Source organism: Homarus americanus, unplaced genomic scaffold (assembly GCF_018991925.1).
Source record: "Homarus americanus isolate GMGI-L3 unplaced genomic scaffold, GMGI_Hamer_2.0 scaffold48354, whole genome shotgun sequence".
In the NCBI taxonomy this organism is placed as follows: Eukaryota; Metazoa; Arthropoda; class Malacostraca; order Decapoda; family Nephropidae; genus Homarus; species Homarus americanus.
The window spans coordinates 1,747,618-1,767,474 of record NW_024723833.1 but is presented as its reverse complement, the minus strand read 5'-3'; the positions used below and the strand labels follow the sequence as shown (position 1 = coordinate 1,767,474).

Below are 19,857 nucleotides of genomic sequence, written 5' to 3'. Positions count from 1 at the left end.
TTATTTTATCGTTTTTGTTGTCATGAGTTCGCAACCGAAACAGGGTGGTCCAGGCTCAAAAGGAAGCACACTAGCTATAGAATATATGTAAACTTAGATGTGATTAGGCAAAAGAAGAGTGGGAGTGGACAATCCACCTACACCTGTTTCTTTTTCATCCTCCGACTATTCCTCCTCTCCTAACACCCACTTCCATCAATCCAAACATCTCTACCTTTGAAGCTAAGTAAATAAAAATATTTTATTATGTTCAAATTATTTATTTTTAAAACATTATAATAAATATTTTGTCTCAATGAAGCACTGAAGTGAGGTTGCACCACCTGGCACAACCTACTTTGCCTCAACACACTGACCCCCAATGAACTTTAAGGACGTTAAATAACTTATAAAGTTAAATATATTTTTTTAAATAATGTGTTATCAAATGTTTAACAAATGTTTCTAAGGTAAATAATTGTTAAAAGATACTGTATGTATACAGTATATATTTTTTTGGGTGTCGTGTACAATGTCATGGTCCCAATTTGACCTGTTTCTATTATTTCTTATGGGATTAATTCCCCGCTTTATGTGGTTTCGTTCTCAGAGGTGTTTTTTTGGTCCCAATTAACAGCGGATAATGAGGACCCCCTGTATCGAACCAAAATACGAGTTGAAAAACAACCATAACACCTCTCAGCTTCGCCCAGTAGACTGGTGGTTGCAGTGACGAGTCCACCCTGGCTACAATGCCATGATTAATCACTATAAAGCATTACTATATCAGTAAACACTAATAATAACAGTAAATCCAGTGAAATATGGCAGGAAGGGAGGACAGTTAAGTGCAGACAACACTCAACTCACTCCCTTATCCTCACCCGTTGCCAGGCATACGATCGAAATAAGTATGGGAGAAATACATATCTTGTAGTCTAATTTGAAAACAGTGACGGGTCCAGTGATAAACATATTATATAAACCATGCATTGACCTACAATAACATAATATGAAACACTGTCTCATTACTAGAGTGAAAGAAATCTTCCCACAAATAACAATTGACAACTGTTTATGTTTCCCACCTCCTTGGGCATCTGTGTCCAGCAAGACCGACTGGTCAACCAGTGCCCCTGGGCCTGAAATGTTCTTTGCTCTGTTTTGGGAATGCTTGTTAAGGAGGCTTCTTAGCCCAGAACCCCAAAATATTTTGTCTGAATCTTCCGAAATCCAGATTTGGAGGGTCCGAATCTTCGAGGGTTCACTGTAGTACTACTATAAGGTTCCGGCCGATTATTTTAACGAAATTCCGGCCAGAACCAAAACTTCATAAAAATTAAGGTTCCAGGCGGAAGTAACTGGCTGGAACTAAGTTCCGGTGCATCCCTATTGGCTTTGTAAGTTTGTGACCTTTATCAGAAGTGCACAAGAAGAAACTCTCAGCTAGTGACCACTGTACATCCCCCAAGATGCTGGGATACATCATCATCAAATAAACCCTGGCAACACTTGTTTATTTAAATTTTTGTGAGAAATGAAGTCACCAACTTGAATGTGTAGTAACAAGGTCTCCCAGCTTCCGTGCATTTTATCACAAAACATCCAGTTTCTCTTCTAAAATGTAATTTCTCCAGATACATGAAGCTGATACTTTAGCAAGATGAATTAAGAAGCAATGGGAGAGGAATCCCTGTTTTAACAAGCAAAAGATAAAGCCAAAATTGTTGGATCACCTGGCCAAGACTAGTGATTATTTAGTATAATGGAGGCGCTCCGCATTAGAAGGGGGTGAAGCGCCAAATTTAAAAGGCTAGAGGGTTCATTTTATTTAATCATGCAGCTCAATCCCTCTCCTAGTGAACTGTGAAAACTGGAAGTAAGTACAGTGTATTATTGTGGGTTAATACTGTAAAACAAGTTAATGATCACCAAAAACAGCACTCTTCTTACACCTACCCCCCCAAAAATGAAATAATAAAAAACTCATTTGCCTATCAGTATTTATCTTTCCGTCCCTATTATTATCCAAAGATTTATAATATTGTTAAGTATAATAGTGTGTAATAATAAGGTTTACACCACTACACTCATCCCCCCCGCCATTAACCTCTCCCCTCCCCCAACGTAATTAACATACGGATACAAAGGCGAAGAAAGTTTGCATAATCTTTGGTAAAAACAGTATTATGATAATAGTACAGTAAGATCTTGTATTTCACGAGTCATATAGACTGGAAAAATTGTGCCAAATTCAAATTCGACAAATGCAAAAACATAAACTAATGGAAAAAATAACAATATAAACTGGCCACTCTACATCAACCTCTGATTTTCCCATTTATAACCTCCAAATGATAAAAATTCTGCCTTTATTGACCTGATTATGCTTTCTGGAAACTAGATTTTAGGCCTTCGTCAAGTAACTTAATCACACGCTGCTTATCCTGCATTGAGTACTTGGCAAACTTAACTCCCTTATGATAGTCCCGCTTCTCCTTTTCCTTATTTGGCCGCTTAGGTGTATCTGTCCCACCAGCACCAGTAGGACCCCTAGTAGAGGTAGAGGCCATTATCTTGACTCGACAGATGGTAACACCACCCAAAAAAGCACACAATAGCAGCCCAGGCAGTCGCTAAGACGGAGCGGGCTACAACGCGATAGTTGCGTTCTTGTAAACCTCTTTTACGTTCACCACCGGCAATTCGATCACCAGAACGCTCCTTGGAAACATTCCTCTTACCTTGTCTTTCCATATTCATCGCTGACACTACAAAATTGGAGGAAACAGCGAAAATCACTGAGCAATCGACAAAAACTACGTTATTCAACTGATCATGTGATGTAAACAGAGAGCGCTGGTGTAAACCGTTATTAGTCCTCACTGCGAAACATTCTTTTTACTTATTCTTTTCATACAGTATTTATGGGTAACTGCTAAATTTGCAGAAAAAAAAACAAAAAAAATTTACACTTCACAAACAAAAGACACGAATCAATTGAACATGTAATTTCAAACATGAACTGTAAACATTGCATAACCCTGCGCCACTCTTAAAACTTTGAGGATGGAATCGTGTTATAGCCAATATTCGTACGCAAAAGTTCGCATTTTACAAACAGCGTTCCCCTATTCATCAATCGCGTTAAAACCAAATAGCGTTGACAAATCACGCGTTGTAGCAGAAATGACTGTAACTGGTATGAGGGCCAGCATTCAGCTTGCTAGATCTCGCAAAATTCACGATATTTTACGCCAAATATAAGACTTGGTTACATGAGGTAGTGCTCGCGAAATTCAAAAATGCAAAATATGAGATCTTACTGTATTACAATCTTACTTTTAGTTCCTTCGTTTTATTATCCCTGAAGATCATATTAAGTTGAAGTTACGTAAATCCTGAGGAGTGCTTATAACTTTAATGGCCTTGTCATAATCAATTACGTACTGATCAAAGTCTTTCTCTGCCCTCTCTAAAAATTGCCACACAGATTCTTCATCAACTAAATCATTGATTATTGATGCTGGCAACAGTTCAATTTCATTATAAGACTGATTTATGGGCTCATCTTTCACTAGCATTCGTTGGGTCAGGCTCACTTTCATCATTATCAAGGTCAATGCATGTCTCGTCACTGTCCACTTCTTAACTCACAGTCTGTATGTTCTTGTTGTGATATATTAGTGTCACTGTTTGTGTTACCAATAGACTCAGTTTCATCTTCACTTTCATCGTCATTATTGCCGTCAGTGCATGCCACATTGTCTTTTAACTCATCGTAGTTGGCAAAAAGATCTTCGGATGTTTCGTAGTACGCTAAAAAGTTATTCTATTCGTTCAAAGTGTTATTGTCACCTGCACCATCGCCAGTAGCACTTGTATCACCATAATCACCACTAAATTCACCACCAAAATCACAATTACCAAGCATTCCTGGGGTGTCCACGTGAGCACTGTCGTCACTAAACACACGCTCAGGAACAATGGGCTCCTGGACCCACACCAGAAGGCCTGGCCTCACTCAAGTCTTGCTCTAATATCGAGCAGATATTGCACAGCACTTCTCACACCCGTGGAGCACGAATAACATCAATGTTACGCCGAAAAGTTATCAAAAATAGCAGTAGAAAGTATAATGAACCTCCCCTTATGCTATACAACACCCCAAAATTAAGAAGGGGGCAGCACCTGGGCACATGGATTGGCCGAGGAGCTGTGAGTGTATGGTCCGAGGGAGGCGCGCTGTCATTGGCTCGCGCTCCTCTCACTCTGAACGGGATGTAGCCACCTTCATTGACTGAGTGCATAGCCAGATACGTAGCTCTCGGCCCGAGTCGAAATCACACCTTATTTGTGAAGGACTTTCTTCCATATTTCTATTCTACCTAGGGGGTTACATCCAACGCCAACATGTAGAGGAAGAGTGAAAATAGTGATAGCCATCAAAAACATATTTTGCCAGGGGTGGCGCTTCACCCCCTTCTAATGCGGAACACTTAATGCAGACCTGAATGTTTTCTGTAAAAAGAAAGAAAATCTTGGGGGCAGGATTGACAAAACTTTATAAGCTCCTCCCTCAACCCCTTGATTTGCTAAGATATTTTTAATCCACCAAAATCAAACTAACTGAACCCCACTTTTCTTTGGTAACCTCAAGATCAATTGGGGGACCATTGTAAACTATTTCCCACACTCGGTCCTTCTTCATAGCAGTTTTTCAAAAGTTTAGTAAACTTTGCAAAAAAAATGCAGGTACATAGCATACTATATTCAGATGTCTGTACAGTACTGATGTTCATCGGAGAAGTAAAAAAAAAATTCCTAATGTTATTTAGTGTATTTACAAAAACAAACTACAGTACTGTATTGTCTTTACAAAACGTGTTTAAGATGATACTAGATACTACTGAAAATTTAAAAAAGAATTACTGATAATAATACATCATGATTATATTAAAACCCATTATATACATACTGTTATTCTTTATTAATAAATTTTTAAATTACTTGATATTAATTTTCTTATTAAATTCTTTATTTAATATGTGTAAAAATTCATAAAAAATTATACTTTGGAAACTCCATTTATATGAATACAGTACATCTTTCTATTTGAATCACCTTTCTATCAACTATACTCCATTCTCCAACTCCTGGAATGGAACAGATGCACTTGGCCTTAAAAAATCGAATCTACTGTTCAGTGAAAATCAAAGCATCTATTAAATTATTCAGATTCTGCTCACTTTCACATGATGTAGCTATACTGTATGTAGTTATCAACTGCAACCAATTGGCACATTATCACTCGGTCAGAGCACAGGTAAAGATTAAATACATTTTCAAGCTGACCACGATATACTACATAAAACAAAATTACAATTAATATCTGCCACTCGTTAAACTCACGAGAGGTTTTCCTCAGACCGAAAAACTTTCACAACCCATCTGTGTGTTGAAGCTCAAATTATTATGTTGCATATATGATTTTATACAAACTGTATATTCACTTGTAACAGTATTTTATAAGGTCTGAGAATGTGATCAGTTAAGCATATTATTCTTTCTTCTTCTGTTCATAAGACCAGTAAGATAAGAGCCTTACTTATACAGTAGATAGTATATGAAGGAAGGAGTATGTATTAAGTTTTGTGTGTGATCCAGTAGCTGCCACAGATTAAATATCATTTAAGTTATAGAAAAAATCCAATACACGACATCACACGGACATCTATGTAAGAATGTTGGGATTTTAAATACTGGGATAATATAAAAGTAGTCCTTCCATGAAGGCAAAGCAAATAATATACATTTTATGTCAACAATCTTTCGAAAGGAGAGACTAATATGACATTCAATTTAACTTTAGTTACAGTCTTCATTATGAAATTTACTGTTTCTATAAGAAACAGAAATATTGAATCCTGTTATATAAATTGTTTACTGCACTTCCATTCAGCTGCAGCACCCCACTACTATATAGACAAACTTTTTTTCTTTTACATACCATAAAATGTTAAGATATATAAAATAATTACTTTCTATCCTGCAGTATTAGAAGATATTTTATCTTCCAATGTCAAATCTAAATAATTTTCAATGCCAACTTGGCATGTCACTTGGATAAGAATGTCAATGTTATTTTTCTAATTTTTAATGGTTACTTTAATGTATTTTATGTGAAAGATCTTCCCAGATCGTTTCTTCAGTTATTCTTCAAAAAAATTCACTATTGATTCTCGTCAGCAAAACATTCAGTAACTTTCTAAAAATATGGCACCTAGGAACATGCTTGCTGGACACCACTTAAACAAATTCTGCAGTGTTCTTTACCAGATTTCAATTTAAGAATCCAAACTGAAGAAACATTACCAGTTCTTCTCAGTGGATCCTCAACAAATTGGTAGACCCAAGCATACATGAACATGTTAGTCCTACTGTCTTGATTAGTTCTGAAATTCTGAGGCAATTAATGTAGGTTCTTATTGTGCAGATCCAATATTCTATGTCCTGCCACATACACACGGGCAATGTTACGGTCGTCACCAGTATACAGGAATTTCTGAATTTTATCTTCTATTGTGTCCTGAAAAAAAATTAAATTGGTATAAGTTCAAAATTAAAAACAATGTAAGTACAGTACATATAGTGAAGCTGGAATGAGGCCCATGAGGGTTACCTACTGCATGTCACCTATGAGAACTACTTTAAAGTAAATGATTTCCAATAAATATCTTCAACTTTAAAAATCTGATATTACTCCAAATTATTGGCAATGCTTCCTGAGTATGACTAAAATTATAGATTATACTCCTTATATTTCAGGAGTAAAAGTATATAAAGGATACCTAATTATACTGTTCAGTAGACCCCCGTCAACCAAAGATTCCATGTATACATGGTTTTCACTCTACAGTTGGCACCTTAACATACGCGGGGGTTAGGTAACAGAGATACCCGTGAATGTTAAAAATCCGTGTACTATTGCTGCCCCCTAAAAAACCCCTGGCCCCCCATGTCCTTATTTTCCGTATATACCTGTGTGTAGTTCGAGTTTTTAAGACCAAATTATTTGGCAAAAAATTGGGGGTCGACCTCTTAACGGGTAATAGTTTCGTTAGGTTGAAAAATATTTACCAGTAACTACCAGTAAACAATGGAAACGATGCACCAACGCACCACCAGCTGTGAGTGTCGGTACAGTTGCCAGGGCAGATCTCTTGCGTCATCATAGCAAGCCCAAAGTAGCCAAATGCATGGTATGGTATGCACAGGACGATGTAAAACATAAAGTATTCATTTTTTAAAGTTTATTTATGGATACTGTACATAAATTTTTGTTCATTACACTTGAAACATCAATCTTTGTGAATTAAATTTGAAACAAAAGAAAACTATGATACCATATTTTCATTAAAATATTATATCACAAGTATATTTTACCTTAACTGTGACTGAATGAATATATTCTCAGAAATAAATATGGAAATGTAATATTTTGGCTGAAATGACGTACATATTACAGCGGAAAGTGGGATAAAATCATGACGAAAACAATGACTTTCGCTTTCTTTCGTTGTTCAAAAGATTTTACCGTAATCGCTTTTTGAATGGTTTTCAGTTAAAAAACTGTTGTACTGTATTACAATAATATTCTATCCTATCATTAGCCTCATAATCCCACAACTGAAACGTGATGTATTTCAATGTAAAATAGGATAAAATACATGACGAAAACAAAAGAGTTTACCTAACCTTCCGATGTTCAAGAGATATTACTCGTTTTTATAATAGTTTTCGGTTAAAATACTGTTATATTACAATGATATTCTATTCATACTGTGCTTGATATACTACATTCACGGAAATGTAATATTTTTGCTGAAATGACGTACGTATTACAGTGGAAAGTGACGAAAGCAATGACTTTCGCTTTATTTCGTTCAAAAGATGTTAACGTAATCGCTTTTCGAATGGTTTTCAGTTAAAAAACTATTGCATCACAAGTGAATTAGGATAGATTATTATTGTAATACAACAGTTTTTTAACTGAAAACCATTCGAAAAGCGATTACGTTAACATCTTTTGAACGAAATAAAGCGAAAGTCATTGCTTTCGTCACTTTCCACTGTAATACGTACGTCATTTCAGCAAAAATATTACATTTCCATATTCTCAGAAATAAATAGTAGTTTTGCTGAAACGTAATGTATTTCAGTGTAAATTAGGATAAACTACATGAAAACAAAAGACTTTACCTAACCTTCCGATGTTCAAGATATGTAACTTGTTTTTTTAATAGTTTTCGGTTAAAATACTGTTATATTAGTGATATTCTATTCATACTGTGCTTGATATAATACATTCACGGAAATGTAATATTTTTGCAACTACAATGCTGATGTCAACACAAGCGTGGTTACAGCGAGACTGACTGAGTGAGGGAGAGCTATGCGTGTGTGTGTGAGGTAGCGGGAGCGGGCGGTGTGCAGTGTTCGGTGCTGCGCGCGATTTGAATGTACTTCAATTACTTCAATGTAAAGAATATTCCTCCGGCGGGGCAATCCGCGTATTTGCGAATCCGTGAATGCTAAACCCGTGTATGTGAAGGGCAGACTGTATACAATTTTACCAACCGTGGCCTTATTTTTTGTATCCATGGATTAGCCCTCCACGGTCTAATGCATTCCTTCGTAAATGTGATGAATAAATAAAAATAATACTGTACGGTACTAATAAATAAAATAAAAATATTGCATTTCTATTTGGTAATGGTTTCACCAAGGACACGGGAGACAGGAATGCGCCCCACTCCCCCTTCCTCTCCCACGATTGTGGGTTAGCTCCCGTGGAGGTAACAAGTGTTTATTCTCTTATCTTTTTGACCTTATGATAATCATTTCTTTCAACTTTTTATACACATTCGGTATGGACGATTGTGTGTGCATATATCTTCGTGGAAATACAAGTTGAAAAATAACAGTAACAACTCACAGTTTGGCCTGCTAAGATCCCCGTCGGCGCACCCCCCTTCCCCTCCCATAATCCCGCGGATGTAGGAAATGTTTACTCTCATGTCTCTGGTATGCAATGTTGGCAAGTACTGGACTGGGCATGCACTGGCTCCTGAATGTATCTGAACCTGCTCCAGTGTTGGTCTGGTCTTGAAGGAGCTCACACTTAGTGCCCTCACAACACTCTTTGGCAGATTGTTCCAAGAGTTCACAATTCTCATTTCAATAAAGTTTACCCTCCCAGTTTTCTGGACTTGTGGTTTCTTCAACCTTGAGCTGTGACCCCTTGTGGGGTGGGCATCTGCCAGCTCCAGGTATGGACATTCAATTGAGTTGTGCCCTCGAGATGTTTATGCTGTACACCTCAATTAGGTCACCCCTTGCCCATTTGTAGTATAAGCTAGGCAGTTAGAGGCACTCTTAATCACTCAGGATAACTGAGGTGCTGTAGTGCAGGCACCAGTCTGGTGGCCCTCCTTTGGACATTTTCAATCAACTGAGAGTCTCTAGCATATCTCAGGGACCAGATGGGGTGACAGTACTCCAGATGGGCAAGCACATCACTCTTGAAGATCGTTTCGAGGGATGGACCATCTACATATCTGAACAACCTTCTTTTTAGACCAACTGGTTTAGTTGCTGGATTCACCTTCTTCTCACAATGGCCCGAGAACTTCAGTTCATTATCAGCAGACACACTCAGGTCCTTTTCACATTCGGTCTCTGTTAATGCAGTTTCTTCGTCCCATTGAAACATATGATACACTTCCTTACCGTTGGTATGACTCAGGTGCATCCTCTTATACTCAGTGACATTGAATCTTGAAGCTCAGAGAGATCTTTCTACAGCTCTTCAAAGTCTGTTTTGCTCTTAAGTTCCCTGAATAACTTGGCATCATCTGCAAACATTTGTATGAAAGAGTGTATAGTGTCAGGCATGTCATTTACGAAACAAACAAACAACACCGGGCCCAATACACTGTCCTGTGGTACCCCGCTCGTCATGGGTAAACATGATGATTTGCAATCATGCATAAAGTCTCCAATCCACGCTAGGACACTTCCACAAATCCTGTACCCTTCCAGTTTAATTCTCAGCCTTTCATGGTGTATGCTGTCTAAAGCCTTGGCAAAATCTAGGTAAATATTGTTGATATTATTACCCTGTTCCAGAATTTGGGATCAAACATCCAGTACCTAGAGTAATTGTGTTAAGCAAGAGCGTCCCGTCATATAACTGTGTTGGCAATCCTTTCCAAGATTGTTTCACAGTAGATGTTCCATCATGGCATCTCTTATAATAGTACCTTACACACTATGCTGGTCAAGCTCACTGGTCTAGAATTATCCATGGAGTGATGATTGCCCTTCTTGAATACAGGCCTCACATAAGCCATTTTCCAGTCACTGGGGAACTTTTGCTCATTCAGACATTTACAGAACAGGATCTTTAGGGACAGTCTAACCTGGGGACCTACCAAGTCCACACACATTTACTTCACATACATACACACCCATGTTCACTTCTTTTTATTGCAACATGCCATCTCCACAGAGATGAACTGTAAAAATTTGTACAGTACAGGTACTCCTCGACTTCTGACATACTCGACTTACAACGCCCCGGACATATGACCGCCTTGGTCGTATAAAATATTTTTAAAATTACTTATTTTCTAATACCGATGTTTGCGATCGCGCTGTGTACTGACAAATTTTTTTTTTGTAATTCCCTTTAAAATGGCTGGCAAGTGTAAAAGTGAGAGTTCTCGTGGTGCTGAGAAGAAAAAGAGACACCCATTTTAGAATTTTTATGTATTATTTTTGCCTTTTCGACTTACGACCTGGTTGTCGGGACGGAACCCCGTCGTAAGTCGAGGAGAGACTGTACAGTATTACTATTTAATTTATATTATGCCTTTTTTATATGTGTTCAGCTCAAATGTAATTAAATGTAAAATACAGGTAAAGCATGCCCTGACAATTAGCGGATTATTAATTTGTGGGCCTCGATTATTCGCGGAAGATACTGGATGTACCCAAGAATGGCTAAGGGTAGTTTTGAAGTTGCTGACATTTTTGCGGCCAGGACAGGGAGCCATTCGTTCTAGAGACAGTAATTTATTTTACCTGTATAGCTTATGTGTGTGTGTGTAATAATAATAATAATAATAATAATAATAATAATTAACGGTTTATTGAAAAAGTTCTGCAGCCCGAAGGCTGAAAATATACATTGGACATAAATGACTTATTACATACATGGGTGGTTTAACAAAAGCCTTCATTAGAGAAAGGTGAAGGAACATACAGATTATTGTAGGTGTTGAACAGCAAACACGTAGTGTAGTAACTCCCTCCCAGATGGTGTTAGGAGGGACCTCACGTGGTGTAGTAGTTCCCTCACAGATGGTGTTATGAGGGGCCTCACGTGGTGTAGTAATTCCTTCACAGATGGTGTTATGAGGGGCCTCACGTGGTGTAGTAATTCCCTCACAGATGGTGTTATGCAGGGCCTCACATGGTGTAGTAATTCCCTCACAGATGGTGTTATGAGGGGCCTCACGTGGTGTAGTAATTCCCTCACAGATGGTGTGGGGGCCTCACATGGTGTAGTAATTCCCTCACAGATGGTGTTATGGTGTAGCGGGGCCTCACGTGGTGTAGTAATTCCCTCACAGATGGTGTTATGAGGGGCCTCACGTGGTGTAGTAATTCCCTCACAGATGGTGTTATGAGGGGCCTCACGTGGTGTAGTAATTCCCTCACAGATGGTGTTATGCGGGGCCTCACGTGGTGTAGTAACTCCTTCACATATGGTGTTATGAGGGGCCTCACGTGGTGTAGTAGTTTCCTCACAGATGGTGTTATGAGGGGCCTCACGTGGTGTAGTAATTCCCTCATAGATGGTGTTATGCGGGGCCTCACGTGGTGTAGTAATTCCCTCACAGACGGTGTTATATGAGTGAGGTGTGGCCCCAGGCCTTCCTATCGTAGACGGATTAACACATCGCTGGTTGTTGGGTCTCACGGGCCGTTATCACTGGGTACCTGGGACCTCACTGTGTGAAGGTTAACTTGGGTACAACTGTTACTGTTGAGTTGTTTTCACTGACTTAAGCACTGTTCACCTCTGTTTAACACTGGTTCTGTTCCTTTCCTAAATGAAATTGTAACTTCTGGCGAGAACTTGTTGATATTAAGGTGGGGAGGAGGGTTCAGGGGAGGGAGTTGGTATGGGCCAACTTAACAGTTGACCTAGCTGCTCCGAGAGGAGCGCCAGGTACGTCTTGACCCTTTGGTGGTCAAGGATGTAGTGTGTGTGTGTGTGTGTGTGTGTGTATAGACATACACACACAAAATGCAAACAAATAAATTATGATGGGTAAATCCTCTCACAAATAATCAGAAACAAGACAACAAAATTTATTAAAAATGTCAGAGTCTACCCTTAAGACAACTCCATGCTTGCTTTGTATTAGTTTACTTTAATAACAAAGCATGGAGTTGACTTGACGGTAGACTATGACAGGCAGAAGAAATAATTTTCCAAAGAGCAAACACAGAGAATATACATTTCTTTGCACTCAAGAAATTATGTAACCCCCTGGTCAGCAAATGTTATTCGCGGATTTGGCTATTCACGACCATTTTGAGAACCTAACCCCCGAGAATTTTAAGGGCTTGCTGTATTGTTTAATGAAGGAACAGGTAATTTAGGCATTGACAAGTGTTATCTGCTGCCATGGAACCTAACCTCCTATTTCCTATTAGCCTTTAGTCTTGTCAATGGAAGATTTGCCAACCACAGGGTTTTTTAGTACTACTGTAGTTGCTCACAGAGAACTATGATTTTCTTACATTATGTATGTAATGTACTGTACTGTCATATTAATATACCTGTAATAAATTAAGGGACATAATCAAAGGTATAATAATACTAAAATTCACCGCTGACAGGTACAGGTATAATATTCAGGATGCCAGAAAGATATTTTGACAGGAGTAAACTTCTATGACACAGGAGACTATTTGGTACAAATAACCTTTATGTATGACAATGGTTGCTCATAAGTTTCACCAAATCAGCACACAAACCACTTCAAATCTTAAACTACTATAGCTGAATTCATTGAGCATGTGAGTGAGATCCCTATCTGTTCTCCCTTCCTTGGTGCAGGAAACCCAAATTCACAGCTGCACATAAAATTAAACGTGTACCACAACCAGTATATGACAAAAACTCAATTCTCTGACTAATCAGAGCTGTATGCAAAGTAAAGGCTCAAAATCATATCATTCCTCAGTACTGTAATGAGCTTTTCAGTTAACTGGAAAATGTATCCTTGTCATAGCTCTTGCATTCCCCACTCTAAGATTACACTACTGTGAGTTATTTAAACCATCATCTGTCATCTTACCTTGCTGAAGATATCAACTGCTGATCCAGGTGCAGACACATCAATGAGCAGAGCATCAAACTCCTTATCAATTTCAAAATTCCCTATCCGGTCCTCCATGTTTAGTACTGCACATGAAACCAAACAGAAATTAGCAAAAGGCACATCTTTATGCATAAAGGGGTATTTAAACCAGCCAGATTTTACTTCCCACTGATTTGACTTATTAAAATGACTGGCTTAGTGTCTTGTACTTGTCATTTGTTTCAACACAAACCTAAATGCAAAAAGAATATATAGATGACAACAAAGAAAAGCAGAAAGTGGTTTGCTCCCTATTGATTCTGGCCACCCTTAAAAGAATGAGAAAACAAATGCAACTACTCAGAATATGGTTGAGGTCTGAGTAATTTCATTACAATTAGAAAGGGCTAACTTTTACATTGAAACACCATACCAGTATAAATTACCAATCACTCATATTCCATACTATACATTAAATAATCAGAGTTCTAATAAGCTACTGTATACTCATTAGTACCAGCACCACATACCATCAGTGTGAGCTTTGCTATTTCTGTTGAAATTCCCATTTGCAGAACCACTGCCTACTAACACTCATTTTAACCTTAGACTAGAAATCTGTGTAACTCTTGCCACAGAGTATTTTCACTACATTTCATATCCTCCATTAATTCAAATCACCTTTCTACAACTATCTTCAGTCTATGGCAGGAGGTCGCCCCAGTGAGAAGATTTGACAATGATATCTTGTCGGATATATCCCTGCACTTTTTATTTGTTAAAAAAATATTTTCACATTTAAAAACTATGCAACTGGTATGATAAATAAACATGATTTTAAATTACCTCTATCAACCTTAATCTGTTCCCAGCTAAATGGGGTAGAATAAGTACACCAAGCCAGGGGAAAAATGAGTCTTTTAACACTTCCAAAGACTGCTTTACTCATGAAAGAGTCCCTAACCTTATTCCCTCCGTTCATTTCATCACCATTGTATTTTAATACCTGATCTTAGGCCAACATTGAATAAATACATACCTTTGGCACCGCCAAGTGTTGCCATTCGGAATGCTTCCTTGAAAGTGAGTCGCTGATAATCTTGGTCACGATCCAGAGCTAGAACATTGGACACCTGTAGTGCCTGGCGAAGGGCATCTAACATAGATGAGCTGTAGCCACCAGAACAGTCTGATGAGAAATAAGGAATTGGCATTAATCTAATATTTCATTACATTTTATCTACATTTCTTAGTACTGTAATGGCATGAACTCAGACTTGGATGGAAAATTCCTTGATTTTTGTGTATCTTCTTAGCATGATATACAACATATTTATGAAAACCTGATGGGTAGCTAAAGTCTTTTCATTTTTACAGGCCTTTTTTTTCCCTTCAATATGACATAGGATGACATAAAGCCATAAACACAGTAAATACAAACACTCCCTCCATTTGCTGTCATTCATCCTCTAACTGTTGTGACATTTGTATATTGCCGTGATGTCTCCCGTCCATATTAAGACCCTAAAATATCATCTGGTTTATCACTGTCACTTTCCACAACTTACATCATCCATCAGTCATCCATCAGCACGAAATCCATCCACTCGGTGCCAAGCTTTCTGGTCATTGACACACAATGCTGCTGCTTCCCAGATGTACACTCGGTAAAATAATTATCTTTTAGGCAGGGTCTGATGAATTTGTAACTGAACAATTGTGTTGTCTCACTAAGGTTGGTAGATATGATTGTGAGACATTTCCTACCTATCACTGTAGGCCTAATTGAGATATTTCATTCAAATTATAAATTAATTCATAGCAATGTGACTGGTGAATAACAGTATGCCTCATGGACACAAGAATTGTAAAGATAGGTTTTTTTTTCTGAGTGTACATGCCCTACTACCCGTATCTTGTGCCTTTTTCACCTCACCCTTCCTTCTATTTTTCAATTGACTTGTTTACCTTATCTAATCACTTTGAATTTTTTTCTACTAATGTATCGCTTCCAATTCTTTCAATATGTCCATACCTAAGAAACCCAGATCAACTCTTATATCAAGTTTCTCATTCTTTGAATTTACTTCAATCCACACACTGCTCTCGAACACAAAATAACAGCAAATATTCTAGGAGGTGCCACTTCACATTTGCTAATTGAAAAAAGTTCTTCTCATCTCTAAAATTACCTGTACCAAGGCCAACTTTAAGCCCATGATTCAGTAGTCGACGGATGTCACACAGGCCTGACCGGATAGAGATATTAGAATTTGGACAATGAGCAATGCCAACTCCTCGTTCACGAAGTGTGTAAATCTCTTCATCAGCCAACCATATACAGTGAGCCATGATAGACTGTTGGCAAAAAGTGAAAATTATCAATTATTTTCTAAAACTTCAGCGGTGACTGTGTGAAAGGTGTTATATTGTTACTAGTTAGGCTATGAGCTAGCAGGAGTCATGAAGGAAGAAGAGATAGTAAGAGTTAAAGGGGAAATGCTGACAATATATATATATATATATATATATATATATATATATATATATATATATATATATATATATATATATATATATATATATATATATATATATATATATATATATATATATATATATTTAATATATACAGTCAACCCTCACTTTACGTAGTCCCACATTCCGCGTTTCCACGTTTACGCGGTGCCCTGCCGGAACCCAGGATGCTCACATTCCGCGGTGCGTGTACCCCTTTACGCTGAGTGTGTCCAGCTCGACGCTATTTTTAGATTCGCTCCACCCGCCTGCTCCTGCCTCCTCCCTCCTCTGCCTCCGCCTAGCCAAGCCGCGCGGTAAGGTTGCGCAGTGCATGTCTCTGTTGCGTTATCACTGACGTCGTATGACGTATCGGACTGTGATTGGCCATGCATCCCTACCTCCCTCCGCTGCTAGCTGTAATTGGTTTAAAGTAATATGACGTGTCCACCCGGGGGAGGGAGGGAGAGAGGAAAGACGACGCTTGACCTAGCCGCGGCAGTTTCATCCCTCCAGGCCACACCGTGTAATCGTGCATCCATTGTTCTCTAAAATGGCTTCCGCCGGACCACCACCCCCAGAGAGAAACCTTTCCTTGCCTGGACCCAGCCGCCCTAAGCTCAAGAAGACACGACGTTCCTTAAGCTACGAGGTGAAGTACAAGATCATCCAAGAGTTAGAGAAAGGAACAAGACAGGTTGATTTGGCGCGCCAGCATGGTGTGAACGAATCTACGATCCGGACGATAAAGAAGGATGCAGCCAAGATAAAGGAGCACATGAAGATCACAAAGTCTACAGGTGCTTCTATGATCAAGTATTTTCACAACCAGGTGCTTCTCAAGACAGAAAAATTACTTGTGAGCTACTTGGTGCGTCAGGCGCGACAGAACATGGCGGTTCGACACGCGCTCTGTTAAGGAGTACGCACGTGAACTGTATGCTGCAGTGTCACGAAAGATGGGAATTACAGAGCCCAAACCCTTTAATGCTTCCTCTGGGTGGTTACAGAGGTTTAAGATGCAGAACAAGATCACCAATATAAACATTGGTGGTGAAGAAGCGAGTGCTGACCGTGCTGCGGCTAGGGAATTTCCTCCGTTTTTACGTGAGATTATAGAGGAAGGACAGTACACCGACGACCAGGTGTTTAACACGGACGAATCTGGTCTTTTCTGGAAAAAGCTACCTTCCAAGACCTTCGTTGTGAAGAATGCCAGCAGGATTCGGGGCCGGAAGATGCAGAAGGAGCACATCACCGTCCTGTTTACCACCAATGCCTCCGGTACCTGTAAGCTCAAGTTATCGGTGATCCACACAGCCCGCAAGCCTCACGCCTACAAGAACATGGACATGACCAAGCTAAATGTCCACTGGCTGACCGCACGTAAGGCGTGGATGTTCTCTACACTGTCCCTCTCCTGGTTTGATGACTGTTTCGTTCCCGATGTAAAGAAATTCTGTGAGCAACAGAATGTGCCATTCAAGATTTTGTTGCTGCTGGACAACGCACCAGGACACTCGCCCCTAATGTTAGATCGTCACCCCAACGTAAAAGTGGTCTTCCTTCTTCCCAACACTACATCTATATTACAGCCCATGGACCAAGAGTTAATCTGCAATGTAAAAGCTGCATTCTCAACAAAAAAATTCCAGCTCCTGAACGACTACACCAACACCAGGGAAGAGTTGCGTAACCTGAGTGACACCACCACCGATAGCAAGAGCGAAGAAAACGAGGATCAACAGTTGGCAGAGCAAAAAATACTTTTCAAACAATTCTGGAGAATATTTAACATCAAGAAAGCTGTGGGCTTCTTGGTGGAGGCATGGGATCAGCTGTCTGTAGCAACTGTTCGTCACGCATGGAGACATGTGTTGCAAGGCATTCCGGGCGTAAGGCAGAGTCAATCTGTGACTGGTGAGGTTCAGACTGTTACAGTAGCAGTGGACCTTGCCAGAGAAGCTGCGCAGAGTGTTACAGCTGCAGGCTTCTCCGAGACCACCAACGACGACATCCTGGAGGTGATAAGGGATCCTGATGTGACACCGACGAGATGGTAGATGATGACGTCAGTGAAGAGGCAGGTGGTGCGTCATCCCAAGAAGAACACCGCTTATCCCACAGTAATGTTAGGGGTGCCATCAAGTGTGTCGAGAAAATCAAGCTCCTCCTTTCCGCGAACCATGACACAAACAGGTATGAAATCTTCACTACCCAGCTGTTGCAGACTATGGAGCCCTATTTCAAGGTTATCACGATAACATAAACACCAGCCGTCAGCAAAGCATAACAGAGTTCTTCGCCCGCAACCCACCACAGCCAGCCCAAGCCAGTGATAGTGACAGAGGTAGAGACAGTGAAGATGACTTTGAGGGATTTGTCAGGGAGGCCCTGACAAGTGTGGATGACAGTGATGGTGACTCACCTGAGGGCCAGTAGCCTGCCCTCTGCCTCGGAACCAGCCTCCATCCCCGTATGCCAACCCATCTCTTCTACTAACGTAAGTGTTCAACCTAACTTTTAGTTTTCCTAACCTAACCTTTATTTTTCCTAACTTAACCTTTATTTTTCCTAACCTAACCTCTTCTATATTAATTGTGTGTGCATACCATCATAAAGTTAAGATAAAATTTTTACTACAACATAGTTGTGTGTTGTCAAAAAGTGGAGTTTGGGGGTCGGCCCGGTCTCTATTTCAATTAATCCCATATGTTATGTTGTTCACTTTACGCGTCGTGTGGTTGAGTATTATATATATATATATATATATATATATATATATATATATATATATATATATATATATATATATATATATATATATATATATATATATATATATATATATATATATATATATATATATATATATATATATACACAGTAGTACCCCACTTAACGCGGTCAATAGAACCCACAGGGTACCGTGTTAAGTGAAAACCGCGCTAACTGAACAACAGAACATATGGGATTAATTCCAATAGAAACTGGCCCGACCCCCAAACTCCACTTTTTGACGACACACAACTATGTTGTAGTAAAAATTTTATCTTAACTTTATGATGGTATGAACAAACAAGTAATATAGAAGAGGTTAGGTTAGGAAAAATAAAGGTTAAGTAAGGAAAAATAAAGGTTAGGTTAGGAAAACTAAAAGTTAGGTGTAACACTTACATTAGTAGAAGACACACACACTGCGCAACCTTACAGTACGGCTTGCCCAGGCGGAGGGAGGCGGGAGGGAGGGAGGAGGGAGAGGCGAGAGCAGGCAGGCAGGCGGGTGGCGCGAATCTAAAAATAGCGTCTCGAGCCGGACACTGCGCATATACGTGGAAAAAACCCGCGTTAAGTGAAAGTTCGGCTCTGGCGAGGCACCGCGTATACGTGAAATCGTGCTAAGCGAAACCGCGTTAAGCGGGGTATTACTGTATATATATACAGGTTGACAATCCCTTATCCGAAATCCTTGGGACCAGATGCATTTCGGTTTTTGGAATTTTTCGTTTTTCAGAATGGTTAGTTTTTTTTTTTTTACAGGGATCAGTCCACCCGGGCACAGGTCACTGACCCACATTGGGGCCTAGGGGCTAAAATATAATAATAATAATAATAATAATAATAATAATAATAATAATAATAATAATAATAATAATAATAATAATAATAATAATAATAATAATAATAATAATAATAATTCATATCTAGGTCGTGTTTCTCACTTTTGATCTTTTTTTCATTCTTGTATTTCTTTATTATTATTATTATTATTATTTTATTATTACAGTATTATTGTTATTATTATTACTGTTTCATTCTTATTTTATTTTTGTGTAGTTTTTATTAAAAATTTTATTTACTATGAATAATTATTATTTTTACTGTATTATCATTATTATTATTATTACTATTACATTTT

General features: G+C 38.9%; 1 protein-coding gene across 3 annotated transcripts in view; it reads right to left on the bottom strand.

Moving 5' to 3' along the window:
• Positions 1 to 3,376: 3,376 nt before the first annotated feature.
• LOC121863723 overlaps positions 3,377 to 19,857 on the bottom strand; it is a 58,853-nt gene continuing 42,372 nt past the window's right edge. For all 3 annotated transcript variants that reach the window (XM_042362471.1, XM_042362470.1, XM_042362472.1), the window contains exons 13-16: positions 15,614 to 15,779; positions 14,461 to 14,610; positions 13,419 to 13,525; positions 3,377 to 6,568 (exon numbers count right to left, since the gene is read on the bottom strand). In XM_042362471.1, coding sequence (XP_042218405.1) covers positions 6,452 to 6,568; positions 13,419 to 13,525; positions 14,461 to 14,610; positions 15,614 to 15,779 — 540 coding nt within the window. In that variant the 3' untranslated portion in view covers positions 3,377 to 6,451. The remainder of the gene's footprint in view (positions 6,569 to 13,418; positions 13,526 to 14,460; positions 14,611 to 15,613; positions 15,780 to 19,857) is intronic.